This window comes from Arachis ipaensis, chromosome B3, assembly GCF_059453495.1.
Source record: "Arachis ipaensis isolate K30076 ecotype BB chromosome B3, ASM5945349v1, whole genome shotgun sequence".
Lineage (NCBI taxonomy): Eukaryota > Viridiplantae > Streptophyta > Magnoliopsida > Fabales > Fabaceae > Arachis > Arachis ipaensis.
This window is the reverse complement of record NC_142438.1, coordinates 15,466,075-15,484,546: the sequence shown is the minus strand read 5'-3', so window position 1 is coordinate 15,484,546 and position 18,472 is coordinate 15,466,075. Positions and strand designations below refer to the sequence as shown.

Here is an 18,472-nt window from a genome sequence, read left to right as displayed (position 1 = left end):
ACGAAAAATATATCATGACACATTTTAGTTTGTCAAATTAATAATATAAAATATAAAATATAAGTTATATATAGAGTGAGAAGAATAGAGAGAATAAAGAAAGAGAAAGAGATAGATAAGAGAATTGAGGAAGGAAGTTTATTAATTTTGAAAAAAATTATTTTATTTTAATTTTAATAAAAATATCATGTGACATATTTTGATTGTTAAATTAATAATATAATAATATAGCTATATTTTAATTTTAATTTTAATTACAATTAGAGAATGTTAAATTGTACATGTTAATTATTAAATTTGTATTTAGTTATTGATAATGATATATAAAAAAAATAGAGTAAGTGAAGAAATAAGAGAGATATAGAAAGGGGAGAGAGGTAGAAAGAATTTTTTAATTTTAAAAAAAAAATTTAATTTTAATTATAATAAAAGAGTAACATATACATTTGATTGTAAAATTAGTAATATACAAGAAGGGTCGCTTATCTTGTAAGTTGTAACCAGTAAATTAGAGATATCCAAGTAAGAAATCTTTCTTCTCTACAAGTTATCACTAATGCAAGAATGCATTATGCATTATGCATTCACCATATCAATAAATAGAGTTTTGTATACCCTAACATTTAGCCTCACATAACATAATTCACTCCCTTCCTCCTCCTTGACCCTTAATTACAAACCCAAAAAAAAAAAAAAAAGAATACATGATGGCCGAGTAATTTATCTTCAGCATTGCTGAATCACTCATAGGGAAGCTCGTTTCTCAGGCTTATGAACATGCTTCTCGTGTGGTGGGTAGTGGAAGCTGTGCTGCTGGATGCTGAGCAAAAGCAGGAAAAGAATCATCAACTTCGCGAATGGCTAAGGCAGCTTAAGTGCGTGTAATGGATGAATTCGAGTGCGAGGCAACGCGAAGGAACTTTGTCAACAAGTTTGGTAGCACTAAAAGGAAGGTATGTACATTCTTCTCAAGCTCCAACCCAGTTGCTTTCCGTTGTAGGATCAAAGAAATCAAAGATAAGCTAGACAAGGTTGCAGCTGACAGGAATAAGTTTGGCCTTGAGATCATTCACGTTGAAAGACGTGTTGTGCATAAGAGAGAAATGACTCACTCTTACGTGAGTGATTTAGATGTGATAGTAAGGGATGATGATAAAGAGAATATCATTGACCTCTTGTTAAAGAAAAGCAATGCGGTTGATGGTAAAAGTGTCTCTGTTGTCTCCATTGTGGGGTTGGGAGGACAAGGAAAGACCACGTTAGCCAAGTATGTGTTTAATGATAAGACCATAGATGGTGTACGTTTTTCCATTAAAGATATGGGTCTGTGTTTCTGATGAGTTTGACCTTAAGCAACTCATAATTAAATCTTGAGATCTACTCCAACCTCAACTAACCTAGGCAAATTAGAAGACTTAAATGTCGAGCAGCTACAGAAATATCTCAGAGATGCACTTACCGATAAAAAATTCTTACTCGTCATCGACGATGTATGGAATAAAGATCATGTCAAGTGAAGAGTTGAGGAACTTGTTGCAATTTGGTGCTGAAGGAAGTACAGTTCTAGTGACTACAAGTAGCCGCTTAATTGGTAGCATGATGAGAAATGGTTCCTTCTACATTTTACATGGTCTATCTCATCAAGACTCTTTGTCTTTGTTTCTTAGCTTAAATGGCCATTTCTACAAGGAGATGAAAAAAATCATCCACAATTGGTGGAAATTCGAGAAGACATTGTCAAAAAATGTAGTGGGCTTCCATTGGCACAGAGAACATTAGGGAGTTCACTGTTCTTAAAATTTGGTGTCAAAGACAATGAGATTTGGAATTTAGAACAAAAAGAAAGTGATGTCTTGCCTGCACTTAAATTCAGCTATGATCAGTTACCTTGGTACTTAAAGCGATTTTTTGCATTATTCTCCCTTTACCCAAAGGCCTAAAACTTCAATAGTTCTTTAGGATCTTTGCCATGGGAGGCACTTGGTCTTCTTCCACTACCAGAAAAAGGTAAATCAGTAGATGATCTGGTCAGAGAATGTGTATATGAGTTACAATCAATATCATTTCTTGAGGACTTTGTTGACTATGGTGGTGTGTATATATATTCAAATTGCACGATTTAGTGCATGATCTTTTATTGATTTTGATTTTTGAAGGCTTTTGAAAAAGGAAAATGTTTTATTCCAATGATGTGTTGTTCACCGCACGCACACTCTCTGTCTATTTATTTTCAATATAAATAATTATGAGAATTGATACGTAGCCTATAAACTCGGTCAACAGAGCATATCTCGCCGAAACAGACTTCGGTCAACTATTGTATCTCACCAAATAGAATCAAGTAAATAACTAACGCCAAAGAATTCGAGAGCTCCAACAAAACACAAAATCTCAACTGACTAGAATTAACATCATCAGGATATTCTCGGCAAGCACGGAAAATTCCTAAATAAGCTCCAACCAACTCACTCCTAACGTCTATATAAACAGATAAGTAACTACGAAGAGACACAGGTTACAGAACATACTCACTCTCATTTTGTTATTACTTTCTCACTTAATTCACATTTTTACTTGAGCGTCGGAGTGCTTTTTGCAGGTGCTCCCGCTGCCGTGTTTCTCCTCAGCCGAAGTATTACTCTTCCATCCGAGCATTGTGACCCGCTGGAGGGACTGTCATACCTCGGCAGCAACAGGACGTAACATCTGGCGCCCACCGTGGGGCCCTGAGTTGATCTAACCCCACTTTTACTCTTAGACACTCTTTGTCTCTCTTCTTTTGTGCAGGGACTCTGATCTCCCAGATATGGCTGAAAACGGAGCTCAACCCTTCAACCAAGCCGAGCTCCTTGCCCAGATGGCCGAGCTCCAGGCAGAGGTCCGAAGACTAGCCGAGCTCTCCACACAGAATAACACAGGAAAACACGAGGAGAGCAGCTCTAAAAACTCAGCCCTGGAAAACTCAGACCCTCTAATCATCACCCCGCCGAAGGAAAAGTTGACGCTGGACCACCCCTTTTCTGAAGAAATCACGAACTTCAAGATGCCTAAAAATTTTGTTTTGCCTAACTCTCTAGAATCTTACAAGGGGATTGGTGACCCCCGAGCTCACATTAAGAAGTTTCAATCTATGATGTTCTTTAATGGCACTAATAATGAACCTATACTGTGTCGTTCTTTTCCCACTTATCTTGATGGTGCTGCTTTACTGTGGTTCTCTAAATTATCTGCAGGGTCAATCTCATCCTTCGAGGATTTGGCGAGGTCTTTTATTGACTACTTTTCCACCTCAAGGATATACGTCCATGGATTAGATTACCTCGGGACAATAAAGTAAGAACAACATGAGAGCCTCAAAGATTACCTAACCCGGTTCGCTGAAGCCACCATGGAGATTCCGAATTTGGACCCTAACGTCCACCTACACGCACTTAAGACCGGACTCAGGCCAGGAAATTTCAGAGAAACAATAGCAATCACCAAACCCAAAACATTGGAGAAATTCCGAGAAAGAGCTGCAGGCCAAATGGAAATCGAAGAATTACGCGAGGCACAAAAACCAGACAAACAGCCGACTAGAAAAGAAGAAGAAAGGACATCCAAGCCACTAAACAGGAAGGATCAAAAGAAACCCTTCAAGCTCACCCCAAAGTTTGATACCTACACCAGATTCAACACAAAAAGGGAGAACATAATCAAGGAGATTCTCAACGCCAAAATAGTCAAACCCCCAGCCAGAGCTGGAAGCTATCAAGATCAACGATTTGTGGACAGAAGCAAGCATTGTGCCTTCCATCAGAAGTACGGGCATACAACGGACGAATGTGTGATAGCCAAGGACCTTTTAGAAAGGCTAGCTCGGCAAGGGCTCTTAGACAAGTACGTCGAAGGGCGGAAAAGCAGAGAAACCAAAAAGGAACCAGAGGAGTGAACAACAGATAAAGAAAAGGGAAAATGGACAACAACAGATCCTCCTAGAGGAATCATAAACTGCATATCCGGAGGATATGCAGGAGGGGGTGAAACAAGCTCGGCGTGAAAGAGAAGTTACCGAGCAATGTTAGCAATCGAAGGAACAATACCTACAACAAAACACAACATGACAGAGCCAGAAATAATCTTTGGCCAGGACGACCTAACCTCAACAGGCCCAAACCTCGACGACCTGGTCGTAATCTCCATCTAGACAGGAGAGTTATTGGTAAGAAAAGTCTTTTTGGACCCAGGTAGTAGTGCTGATGTACTTTTCTATTCCACCTTTATAAAAATGCAGCTGTCTGAAAAAGCCATGCAACCATCATCCAGAGAACTGGTTGGGTTCTCCGGAGAAAGAGTTCCAATAAAAGGACACATTTGGCTAAAAACAACTATGGGCGACCCCCCATTGACAAAAACTATTGACATTCAACACCTAATAGTCGACTGTCCTAGTCCTTATAACATTATTTTCGGAAGACCCGCCCTGAATAAATTTAGAGCAGTAGTATCTACATTACACTTGTGTGTTAAGTTTCAGGTACAAAACAAAATAGCAATAGTACACTCGGACCGACAACAAGCTCGGCAATGTTACAATGCCAGCCTAAAGAAAACTAGTACACAAACAGGGGTTAACCAGAGGACAAAAGCAACTCATACAACATCCGAGGTTTTGACCCTTGCAGAACTAGACCCTAGATAAGACTTCCAGGAGAGGCCTCAACCAATAGACGAACTCTAGAAGATTCCTTTGACTTCAAGAGACGAACAGTTCACTTACATTGGCCGAGCACTAGAAGGAGAAGAAAAAAGTAAGCTCATAAGAGTACTCCAAGACAACGCCGACCTATTCTCCTGGACACCAGCAGATATGCCAGGAATAGATCCAAATGTAATCTACCACAAGCTCGCCATAAACAGATCAAGCAGACCAGTGGCCCAGAAGAAAAGAAACCTCGGGGCCGAAAAAACGAAAGCAGCTTTAGAGGAGACCAAGAAGCTCCTCAATGCTGGTTTCATTAAGGAACTCCGTTTCACCACATGGCTCTCGAATGTAGTAATGGTAAGGAAAAACTCAGGTAAATGCGCATGTGCGTCGACTTTACGAATTTAAACAAAGCTTGTCCTAAAGATGCCTATCCTTTACCCTGCATTGACAAACTAGTAGATAGTGCTTCTGGCTTTAAAAGCCTGAGCTTCATGGATGCATACTCTGGGTACAACCAGATCCTCATGCATCCAGAAGACCAAAGCAAAACGGCTTTTATAATAGAACACGGAAATTTTTGTTATAAAGGTATGCCTTTTGGCCTTAAGAATGCAGGAGCAACGTACCAACGGCTAATGGACAAAGTCTTCCAACAACAAATAGGACGAAATATAGAAATATATGTAGATGATATGGTAGCAAAAACTCCGGAGCAAGGATCACATTGTGACAATCTACGAGAAGTCTTTCAACAAATCCGAGCATATAACATGAGGCTCAACCCGGAGAAATGTGCATTCGGAGTTCAAGGAGGAAAATTCCTCGGATTCATGCTGACCTCACGAGGAATTGAGGCAAACCCAGAAAAATGTGAGGCTATACTCAAAATGAGCAGCCCAAAGACAATAAAGGAAGTACAACAACTAGCAGGAAGAGTTGCTGCGCTATCACGATTCCTACCCGCAGTAACAAATCGATCATACCATTTTTTCCAGACAATCTCCAAGAACAAAAAGTTCAACTGGACAGAGGAATGCGATCGATCTTTCACAGAGCTTAAACAAATACTATCATCATCACCAATACTCCAGAAACCAGAACTCGGTAAATCATTATTTTTATATCTATCTGTTTCTAACCATGCTATAAGTTCGGTGCTAGTCTCTGAAATAGGAAAAACACAGAACCCAGTTGTTCATACCAGGTCAAGCTGTCCGACCCGGGATGTTTAACGACATGGCGACCGACCTCTTCAGGTCCGACTAGCCGATCTCTTCTCAAAGAGATCGGCCAAACCGATAGGAGAGCCCAATAGAGGGCCCAAATAGAGGAACACGACCCAAATCCAAAGGCAATTCAAGCCTATAGAGATAAAGGCGGTTCCCTTGAAGATAAGCTGACTTCACCCAAAATAAGATAAAGATAAGATAAGATAACTAACTTATCTTATCAGAAAGGTCAGTCCCATCTACTATAAATACACTGGAGCACCCAGGTATAACTCATACTCTGATTCTACATAAAACCTGTTTAATACCCATGCTAACTTAAGCATCGGAGTCTCTTGCAGGTACCCCCCACCCTCCGGTGACCAAGGATCAGAAGTGTAGCCAGTCCAACAAGTCGGACACAACGGCTCCGGCTGCCACCAGCCAGTCGGACACGTCATCTCCGACCAGTACTGAAGATCTCATCCGAGATCGACCAACAGTTTCAGGTAACCCTCGGAACATTGGCGCCGTTGCCGGGGAACCTGGAAGTCATCCCAACACCATGGCAGACAGCCATGACAACGACCACGATTCAGATCTAGAAAACAGAACGCCGCACAAGAACGCGGACACTACGCTAAAGGATACTCCGGAATCCAACGGGGACAAAAACTCATCAAATCCCGAGGTAATAGAAGCACTTCAAGATCGCTTAAAGCAACTTGAAAAAGAAACCCAACAACAACGAGAGGTTGGGAAGGATCTTCAAAGAGAGGTACGGCAACGTCGAGAACTAGAAGACAAACTACTGCAATTAGAAGCCGATCTCAAAGCAAAAGCTCCTCGGGCCACTCTTGAGAAAAATTCACGCAAAGAACAAGATCCATTCACCAGGAAAATCATGAAAGCCAAAATTCCAAAAGACTTCAAACTCCCGGATATGATTTTGTATGATGGTACCATAGATCCCAACCATCATCTCAGCAATTTTAGAAGCAGAATGTACCTCACCGACGCCTCAGATGCCGTTCGCTGCAAAGCTTTTCCAACAACTCTCACGAAGACAGCAATCAGATGGTTCGACAACTTACCTCCAAAGTCCATCTCAAACTTTGACGACCTGGCCAAAAAATTCCTAGTCAGATTCTCCATCCAGAAAGATAAGGCCAAACACGCCCCCAGTTTACTGGGGATCAAGCAAGGCGATCGGGAGAGCCTCCGCAACTACATGGAAATATTCAACAAAATATGCATGGACATACAAAGCTTGCCAACAGAGGCCGCCATCATGGGACTCATCAACGGCCTACGAAAAGGACCTTTTAGCCAATCTATATCAAAGAAGTACCCTACCTCCTTAGACGAAGTGCAGGAGCGAGCAGAAAAATACATCAACATGGAAGAAAATGCTTGGTTGGGAGAAACCTCCAAATTCGGGGTCCCCAACCGAGATAAAGATAAGGAGTCCAAAAGGAAAGAAGATCGACAAGGGGAGAAAATAAAAAAATACCACAATTACACCTCTCTCAGGGTATCCTTGGTCGACATATACAAAGAAGTCTGCCATACGGGGAGAATACCCCCAGCTCAGCCACTCAAAGGCAAAAGAGGGGGAGGAAACCGGAATGAGTATTGTGAATATCATCGAGTGCGAGGGCACTCCACCAACGAGTGCTTCGATTTAAAGAACATCATAGAAAAATTAGTGAGGGAAGGAAAACTAGATCGGTTTCTGGCCACCCGAGATGATGATCAAAGAAAGAGACGAAGGGACGAAGATATCGGATGAACCGCGCGATCGCCTCGTACACCAGAAAGACACGTCCACATGATACACGGCGGATTCGCAGGGGGGAATCTCCAAATCATCTCGCAAAAGATATCTCAAAGAAGTATATCATGTCGAGGGAAAGGAGGAAGCACCCGACATCCCTGCAATCACATTCACTAAAGAGGACGCATCTGGTATCATCTCGGGACACGACGACCCCATGGTCATCACCATCATACTGGCAAACGCCAATCTGCACCGCACATTAATAGACCAAGGGAGCTCCGCTGATATCTTAATCAAAGCTGTCTTCAACAAGCTCGGCCTAGAAGACAAAGAGCTTAAGGCATACCCGAACAATTTGTTCGGACTCGGAGATACCCCGGTACAACCACTGGGATACATATCATTACATACAACCTTCGGAAAGGGGAACCAATCCAGGACACTCAAAATAGACTACATTGTGGTTGACGTGAGTTTAGCCTACAATGCTCTAATAGGTCGGACAACACTAAATCAACTCGGCGCAATAGTCTCAACTCCACATCTATGCATAAAATTCCCAACTACAGAGGAGATAGCCACAATAAAAGCAGATCAAAAGATGGCATGTCGCTGTTATAACGAAAGTCTAAACCTCAGAGGCAGAGGAGAAGAGTTTCATGCAATTGAGCTTGGCGGAGTTCAGAGACGAAAAGAACTCCGTCCGCAGCCAGAAGGTGAGATAGAGAAGGTTCAGATCGGAGACACCTCGGACAAAACAACTAATATCGGCACGATCCTGAAAGGAGACTCAAAAGAATTACTAGTACAATTCTTTCGAGACAATGTCGATCTCTTCGCATGGAAAGCCGCAGACATGCCAGGCATAGACCCCAAACTAATGTGCCACAAGTTGGCAGTCTATCCAGGATCTCGGCCGGTATAGCAGAGACGAAGAAAACTTGGGCCAGAGCGATCCCAAGCTGTGGAAGAACAGGTACAAGCATTACTGGAGGCAGGATTCATAAGAGAAGTCAAGTACCCATTATGGCTAGCCAACGTCGTCTTGGTGAGAAAATCAAATGGGAAGTGGCGAATGTGCACCGATTACACCGATCTCAACAAAGCCTGCCCAAAAGATCCTTACCCACTCCCAAGTATCGACGCTCTGGTAGACGCTTCCTCCGGATATAGATACCTCTCGTTTATGGACGCATACTCGGGATACAACCAAATCCCCATGTATCCACCAGATCAAGAAAAGACTTCGTTTTTAACGCTGAAAGCGAATTACTGCTACATTGTGATGCCTTTCGGTCTCAAGAATGCGGGAGCTACTTATCAAAGGCTAATGAATAAAGTCTTCTCAGATCACATTGAAAAAATCATGGAAGTCTATGTAGACGACATGTTAATAAAGACACAAAGCGAAGAGACATTATTGTCCGACCTGGCTCAAGTGTTCGACACTATAAGGAAGCATGACATGCGACTCAATCCTGCGAAATGCACCTTTGCACTAGAAGCAGACAAATTCTTAGGTTTCATGCTCACACAAAGAGGAATTGAAGCAAATCCGGATAAATGTCAAGCCATACTTAACATGAAGAGCCCAACCTGTGTCAAAGAAGTACAGCAACTCAACGGGAGATTGGCCGTCCTATCCAGGTTCTTAGCAGGATCAGCGATAAGATCTCTCCCCTTTTATGCTACTTTGAGGAAGGGAAAGCAGTTCGAATGGACAACAGAATGTGAACAAGCCTTCCAAAACTTCAAGGAATTCTTAGGACGGCCACCTATCCTATCTCGACCACAAGAAGGAGAACCGCTCATATTATATCTCGCAGTAGGAAGCCAGGCAATAGCCTCAGCACTAGTCAGAGAAGATGAAAGTGGGAAACAACCCATTTACTTCATTAGTAAAGCACTACAGGGATCCGAGTTGAACTACCAGAAAATAGAAAAGTTTGCCTACACCCTCATTCTAACGTCTCGACGACTTCGTCCGTACTTCCAGGCTCACACCATTAGGGTTCGAACCAACCAGCCCATAAAAAGAATATTGCAGAAAACAGATCTGGCAGACAGAATTTTACAATGGGCAGTCGAGCTATCTGAGTTCGACCTCCAATATGAAGCTCGGATGGCCATCAAATCACAATATCTGGCCGACTTCATCGCAGAATTCACAGATGCCCTGGAAATTCCCACAGAATGGAATCTCTATGTGGACGGTTCTTCAAATAAGACTGGAAGCGGCGCAGGTGTGATAATTGAAAGCAACCAAGGAACCCAAGTTGAGCTCTCCCTCAAGTTCGGGTTCCCGGCTTCAAACAACAGGCAGAATATGAAGCGTTATTAGCTGGTTTGAAGCTGGCTAAAGAGGTTGGAGCTCAAAAACTCAACATCCACAGTGATTCACAAGTAGTCGCCTCACAGATAACGGGGAGCTACCAAGCCAAAGATCCCACCATGAAAAAGTATTCGGATAAAACCAAAGAACAGCTCGAACTCCTCGGGTAATATAAGATCTGCCACATACCCCGCGAACAAAATGCCCGAGCTGACGGACTCTCGAAACTAGCCAGCACCAAACCAGGGGGCAACAATAGAAGCCTCATCCAGGAAATGCTACAGAACCCGTCAATCTCAGAAGAAAAAAAGATCCTAGCCATAACAGATCGGGATCAAGGATGGATGACTCCCATAATTAACTACCTTAAAGCAGAAACACTCCCCACGGACGAAAAAGAGGCGAAGAGGTTAAAACGGGAGGCTCAGTACTACACCATCATAAACAAACACCCTATATAAAAGAGGGATCTCAATACCACTACTAAAATGTGTGCCGACCTCCAACACAAGGGAAGTTTTAGAAGAAGTACACAGTGGTATTTGTGGCAATCATCTCGGGGCACAAGCTCTCACAAAAAAGGTACTGCGGGCGGGATTCTACTGGCCTACCCTACAGAAAGAGGCTATAGAATTTGTAAAGACATGTCCACCATGTCAGAAACATGCCAACTTCCACATCGCCCCGCCAGAAGAGCTCATCAGTGTAACCTCGCCCTGGCCATTTGCAAAATGGGGACTTGATCTTCTCGGACCCTTTCCCCAGGGATCAGGACAAGTAAAATTCCTCATAGTCGGAGTAGACTATTTTACAAAAATGGATTGAGGCAGAGCCCCTAGCCAACGCCACCGCTCAAAGAAGTCGGAAATTCCTATACAGGAACATTGTCACGAGATTCGGGGTTCCATACTCCATCACCACAGACAATGGCACTGAATTCACAGACGCAGGCTTCAGGAGACTAGTAGCCGACTTGAATATAAAGCACCAGTTCACCTCCGTCGAACACCCTCAAGCCAATGGACAGGCCGAAGCCGCCAACAAAGTCATACTGGCTGGGTTGAAACGGAGACTACAAGATGCAAAGGGAGCTTGGGCCGAAGAACTTCCACAAGTCCTATGGGCATATCGAATAACGCCACACTCCACCACAAATGAATCACCCTTTCGACTAGCATATGGAGTGGAGGCAATGATCCCAGTAGAGATCGAGGAAGGGTCATCCAGAGTAGTCCACTACAATGAAGAAGTCAACTCTCAACTTTAGAGGAAAGAACTCGACCTACTACCTGAAATCCAAGAAAAAGCTCGGATCAGGGAAGAAGCACTAAAACGTCGGATGGCTTCCAGATATAATCAAAAGGTAGTACCGAGAAGTTTCGCAGAGAATGATCTCATCTTAATCCAAAATGATATTGGAACGACTCGACCAGGAGAAGGAAAGTTGGCAGCAAACTGGAAAGGACCCTACCGAGTTGTAGAAGTACTCGGGAAGGGCTACTACAGACTGTCCGAACTCGACGGACGAGAGCTTCCCAGATCATGGCACGCCTGCAACCTAAGAAGGTACTACAGTTCGAAAAAGTAAAAGATCTCATTATTGGATGCACTCTTTTTCCTGAAAAGGTTTTTTAATGAGGCACCAAGTGAGACTCAGACACTATCCGACTTATAGGGATAAAAAATTCCCGCATGTATATATTTGCACTTTCTTTTGAATAAAATATATTTTTAAATATTCTACAAATGTCCAAGACGCATTAATCTGAAGCATTCATCGTCCGATTATAAAGCAACAGATCGGCATAAAGTGAAAAACAATTTCACTGCACGATCACGATAAAGACAATCGTCTGATAAAGGTGAAAACGCGATTTACCTAAAAGACGATCTAAAGATAGCAACCACCTTCTACAAATCGGCAAAGATGAACACAGAATAATGTAAGAAGTTATCGAAAGTGATCCGAAAAAGAACCTGACGAGGTCTTATGGATTGCTAAATAATAACTTAAAAGCTGGCCGACGTTGAGAAGTCGGACCAAGTCAACCCAAGTTATAACTAAACCCTGGAAAGAGGTCTGGCCAACCCTATTAAAGAAAACTACTTTAACTTAGAAGGGCCCGACATAACAAAGTCGGCCCAAAATGAAAAAGTTATAAAAGTAATCCCTGAAAGAGACCTGACAAAGGTCCAAGAAAGAGGATTACAAAAATAACTTAGAAGAGGACGACGAAAAGAAGTCGGCCTCCTACAAAACAAGTTATAAAAGTAATCCCTGAAAGAGACCTGACAAAGGTCCAAGAAAGAGGATTACAAAAATAACTTAGAAGAGGACGACGAAAAGAAGTCGGCCTCCTACAAAATAAGTTATAGAAGTAATCCCTGAAAGAGACCTGACAAAAGTCCCAGAAAGAGGATTACAAAGATAACTTGGTAGAAGACAACATAAAGAAATCGGTTATGAAACGCTGAAAATACAAGCAAGAGCGAGAAAACCAAAAAACAAGTCGGACCCACACAGCCACAACCTCAAAGGATCCAAGCTACAAACTGTAAAGTACAAAGCAATCCAAAGAGGCCGAGCCGCAAGGTTTCAACACTCTCAAAAACTAGAAGAGATACCAAGTCAAGCGCAAAAAAGCATGATATAATCTACAAAGTTATAAAACTTCAGAGGCCACCAAAATTTACCTCAAAAAAGCTAGCAAGCTACTTTTGTTCTTTAAAAGTAAAAGTTGCTAGACAAGCAACTAGAAAGTGTCGGCAATTAACAAAACAATAAAAGTTTAAGAGCCCACAAGCCGGGCCAGCTGCACAAATATCCAGAAAGAAATCAGCAAACATCGGGAGCCTTCTTGGCAGCATCAGGACAAGGAGAAGGAGGGCGAGTCTGAATAGGCACAGCATCCACAGTTCCATCCTCCCGGTTCAGAATCTGGCAATCCGGATCAGACACAGCCGGAGGAGCGGAAGAGGTCGACACTTTGGCAGAGGACACAGGGGGAGGTTCAACATCATCATCATCCTCGTCATCAGGGACAATCTTGCCATCCCTGACAACGTTATCTAGGCTGAAGAGGGTAAGGTCGGCCTCGGGAGCAATAACTCGAACTTGTTCTTTTAGGTTTTCGTAAGCAGCAGTCTCTAAATCCTTCTCCAACTTGGCAACCTTTACCTCAAGCTCCTCCTTAAGGCCCTTCATCCGGTCGAACTCTTGCTTTGCCTCCTCCATAAATTCTTTGGTGGCATGGAGAGGAAGATTCTGGGCAGTTCGGTACAGAGCAGCTCCCATATACGCCATCTTAATGTTGTTTTGGGTCATAAATTTCAGATGGCGAAGGATGGACACAACATCCATGGGAAGGGCACCATAGGGACCAATCTGCTGATCCACGAATTCATTAAAGTCAGGAGCATCAAGGTTAAAAGGGTCAGCTGTTTTCTGTTTCTTATTGGGAGGAACGCCAGAAGGAGCAACAGAAGTCAGGGGAGGGTCAGCCAGACGAACTCGAGGAGTGGGGATCACCTTCCTCGGAGAACTCAGCATGGACGACTTCACGCGCACTTGGAAAGATCCCTCTCCGGCCGCCTTGGCCGAGATGCTTTTAGCAGCAGTCGCCTTCTGTGCTCTTTTAAAAGCCTTCATGGATTCATTATTCTTCATTGCCTCTGCAAAACACAACAGTAAGAAATGAAGCTACAAGTCGGAAAGGCATTTACATGCAAAATAAACAGATAATAAAGGAAAAATCAGAAACGCAAAATACCAGCTCGGTTTGAAGAAGAGAGGGATTGGTTAAAAATTTCGTTGTATCAAGATGGGGAGGTTGACCCCAGTGTTCTTCCAAGACGGTCACAAAAGCTCGCTCAGTTTCATCCAACATCTTCCACGTGTATCGGGACACTCGCACATCTTTTTGCCATTCCAAGGGAAAGGCGAGCTCATCATTCTCATCCAGAAAAAAGGGCCGAGCTCCTTTAACAGCTCGGACCTTGAAAAGGTAATTTTTAAAATCACGGAACGATTCGTCAAACATGGAAAAGACCTTCTTCCTCTGGGAAGATCGAAAGGAGACCCAAGCCGCCTTCTTTTTTACTACTCCAGGCTTCGTCAAAACAAATAAATAGAAGAAGAGAGATTGCGAGGCGGGAACACCAAAACCATTGCACAACAATTGAAAAAATTTTATGAAGCCCCAGGAATTAGGATGAAGTTGAGAGGGAGTAACATTACAAGACCATAACAGGTTGGTCCCAAATTCAGTAAAGGGAAGGGTGATACCCAGCTGACCAAAAAAAAAGTCATAAGAATAGAAAAAAGGGCGATCTCTAACAACCCGAGTAGAGAAACAAACTCTCTTTTCAGAAGAGGGAGGGACAAGTTCATAATTCTTCTCATCGCCGGCATTACTACAGACCCTATGAAACTGCCTAAGCTGCGCACAAAACTCGGAATCAGCCAAAGAGACACACATAAGAACCATTGAGTCCACCCAATCGGCCATGCCTTCAGGAACTTGGGAAGACATCTCTACAACGTTATGGCGAGAAGACATGAGACCAACTAATCCTACAATAAGAAAAGAAGATAGGATTACTAAAAGAAAAAACATCTCGGACGAGGGACAAAAACAACTCGACTAATATGATACAGACGAACAAACAGAAAAGAAAAACTCCAAGACTCAAACCAAAAGTCCCGGGGCATCCTTTGGAGGCAGTAACAAACCAAGGTTAAAAGGAAATTCCTATAGATTACGTCCTGGCACTCATCAAACAAGAAAAAGGTTTCAAAGGAAACAAAGGAAGTAAAAACACAAAAATTACTACCTTTCTACAGTCTATCAGTAAAAAGCATGGTCAAACATCAAAAATGCCAAGCAAAAATCATCAAAGGTCCAACCTTTTTCAGAATCAAGCAAAAACCACCATCAAAGACGCAAACAGAAATGGTGACAACATGCAAAAGCCCTAGAAAAGGTTTAAGCAACAAGAAAAGCAAAAAGGATCTTACAGAAACCCCTAGAACACACAACAATTAGGTGCGACAAAAACAGAAAGATCCAAACTTTCTCTAAAGAAAAATCAAAACTTGATCACAAAGCTAAAGCAACGAAAGAGAAAGAAAATACGAATGGAACTCACCTGGAGAAGGAAGAAGCTTCAGAGGAAAGAAGGAGGCGTAAAAATGGAAGCTGCCCAGAAAATTCGCCGAGCGACGCCGCAACGCGAGAAAAAGCAGAAATGAGGGCAAAAAACAGAGAGTGAAAGAACAAAGGAAGAAAATGTGAAGAAGTTACAAAGGAGCGAAGAAGAGAAATCGTTTCTGGGTTTTCAAAAATCAAAAGCTTCAAAGAAAAAACGGGGCAATTAATGCTAATTAATGAAAGTATTAAACCCCCACACATTTCCAAAGCACTGATGTGAAAGCGCGCGCTTTTAGAGAAAAATGTTCTACATTCAAAAGATTCTACAAAAAGGGAAAAATCGACGAAATGCTTGAGTTCGGCTCCACTATAGAAGGACCGAAGTCAAGGACTCGACCTCAAAAAAGAAGACCGAGCTCAAGCAGGGGCACTGTTCATACCCTGGGTCAAGCTGTCCGACCCGGGATGTTTAGCGACATGGCGACCGACCTCTTCAGGTCCGACTAGCCGACCTCTTCTCAAAGAGATCGGCCAAACCGATAGAAGAGCCCAATAGAGGGCCCAAATAGAGGAACACGACCCAAATCCAAAGGTAATCCAAGCCTATAGAGATAAAGGCGGTTCCCTTGAAGATAAGCTGACTTCACCTAAAATAAGATAAAGATAAGATAAGATAACTAACTTATATTATCAGAAAGGTCAGCCCCATCTACTATAAATACACTGGAGCACCCAGGTATAACTCATACTCTGATTCTACATAAAACCTGTTTAATACCCATGCTAACTTAAGCATCGGAGTCTCTTGCAGGTACCCCCACCCTCCGGTGACCAAGGATCAGAAGTGTAGCCAGTCCAACAAGTCAGACACAACAGCTCCGGCTGCCACCAGCCAGCCGGACATGTCATCTCCGACCAGTACTGAAGATCTCATCCGAGATCGACCTACAGTTTCAGGTAACCCTCGGAACACCAGTATACTTTGTCAGTAGAGTTTTACAACCACCAGAAACTAGGTATCCGAAGATAGAACAGCTCGTATTGGCCCTGGTCACAACAGCGAGAAGACTAAGACAATACTTCCAAAGCCACAGTATAATAGTCAGAACAAATCAACCGCTCCGACAGATTTTAACTAAACCCGAACTAGCTGGACGTTTGACGAAGTGGTCCATCGAGCTCTCCGAATATGACATCCAATATCAACCTCGGAAGACCCCGAAACTGCAAATACTAGCTGATTTCATCTCCAAATTAACAACCGATCACAAGCAATCGGATCACAACTGGAAACTTTACGTTGATGGCGCAGCAAACAAAAGTGGAAGTGGAGCAGGAGTAACGCTCAAAAAAGACGTGCAGGTTATAGCCGAGCAGTCACTACAATTCTCTTTTCCAGCGAGCAATAACCAGGCAGAGTACGAAGCTCTCCTAGCAGGACTAAAGCTCGCCCAAGATTTGCAAATACCTCAGCTCACTGTATATTGTGACTCACTACTTGTCGTCCAGCAGATCAAAGGTGACTTCCAGGTAAAAGATCCTTTGTTAGAGAAGTACTGGCTCATAACAAAGGATCTCATTTCAAAATTTCAAAAGTTCAAAATTATACACATAAACAGAGAACAAAACACAAGAGCTGACGTTCTTTCTAAGCTAGCCACAACAAGGCTAACACCATATACATCAATACTTTCACAACTAACGCTGGAAAAACCGAGCTTTGAACTAAATGGTGTTTTGAGTATTATACAGGTGGAAGACTGGAGAACACCTTTTCTTCAATATATCAAAACAGGAGCCATCCCAAAGGATGAACAAAACACACAGCTCTTCCGAAGAAGAGCAAGCTACTACACAGCAATAGGAGACAATCTATATAGAAGATCTCACAACCTCTTTTAAAGTGCCTCAGCAAGGACGATGCCGAAATAGTAATGGCAGAAACTCACGAAGGAGTATGCGGAAATCATATTGGTGGCCGAGCTTTATCAGCCAAGATATTGAGAACAGGATACTACTGGCCAACAATAAAAAGAGATTGCATGAACAAAGTAAGAACATGCGACAACTGTCAGAAGCATGCTAACGTCTCAACAACACCCGCCGAGAAGCTGCACATCTTAGAGGTAAGTTGGCCTTTCGATAGATGGGGACTAGATATCCTCGGCCCCTTCCGGAAAGCGCCAGGACAGGTAAAATTTCTCTTGGTATCAATAGATTACTTTTCCAAATGGATTGAAGCACAACCCCTGGCACGAATCACAGCCGAAAAGGTAAGGTCTTTCCTTTGGAAAAACATCATATGCCGTTACGGCATACCAAGGGAAATAATTTTCGACAATGGAAGGCAGTTCACGTACCATAACCTCGCCACTTTTTTACAAAACTTCAATATTAAACACCATTTTAGTTCGGCTGAACATCCTCAAACAAATGGCCAGGTAGAATCAGCTAACAGAGTTATTTTGCAGGCCTTAAAAAAGAAGTTAGATGACGTAAAAAGTGAATGGGCAGACCTTGTACCAGAAGTCCTCTGGGGGTACAACACGACAATCCAGTCAGCAACAGGAAAAACCCCATTCAAACTAGTGTATGGGGATAAAGCCCTCATACCCGTAGAAATCGGAACGGCTAGCTTGAGAGCCGAGCTATATGATGCAAGCAAAAACAACAACGAACGGCTAACAAACCTAGACCTAATCGACGAAGAAAGGGAGATAGCAAAAATAAAGCAACTAGCAATGAAGCAGTTCATACAAAAGCGATACAACAAAAAAGTCAACCCGAGGACGTTCGACGAAGGAGAGCTTGTCCTCAGAAAAACAGAAGAGGCAAGGAAACCACAAATACACGGAAAGTTAGCAGCGAATTGGGAGGGCCCATTCCGAATTTCTAAAGTGCTTGGCAAAGGAGCCTATCAACTAGAAACATTACTAGCTAACCCAGTTCCAGGAAACTAGAATGTATCCTCTTTGAGGAAATACCAATCATGATGTACATTGAAGCGGATGAAGGTACTCTTTTTCCCATTTTGAGGTTTTATCCCGATAAAAAGGGTTTTACTCAAAAGGATTTTAATGAGGCCGGACGCCTTACCCAATCAATCCAACACAATAATTCCAAATATTAGAAACATATATACTCTACTATGACTATGATTCACAAAGCCGCGGCAATACCAAATATGTATCCTAACATATATATATATATATATATATATATATATATATATATATATATATATATATATATATATATATATATTATCAAAACAAACCAACCGAGCTTCATACTCGGCAAAAGTCTTAACAGCCA

The 18,472-nt window shown here is 42.5% G+C and overlaps 1 protein-coding gene and 1 pseudogene across 1 annotated transcript; both read left to right on the top strand.

Annotated features, from left to right (window-relative positions):
* Nucleotides 1-707: 707 nt before the first annotated feature.
* LOC148569906 (disease resistance protein RGA2-like) lies at nt 708-2,066 on the top strand (annotated as a pseudogene).
* A 2,783-nt stretch (nt 2,067-4,849) lies between these two features.
* On the top strand, nt 4,850-17,059 carry LOC148569905 (uncharacterized). The gene is made up of 3 exons (XM_088506715.1): nt 4,850-5,057; nt 5,276-5,652; nt 16,115-17,059. The coding sequence occupies exons 1-3, from the start codon at nt 4,850-4,852 to the stop codon at nt 17,057-17,059; spliced, it is 1,530 nt and encodes a 509-aa protein (XP_088362841.1).
* The last annotated feature ends 1,413 nt before the right edge of the window (nt 17,060-18,472 follow it).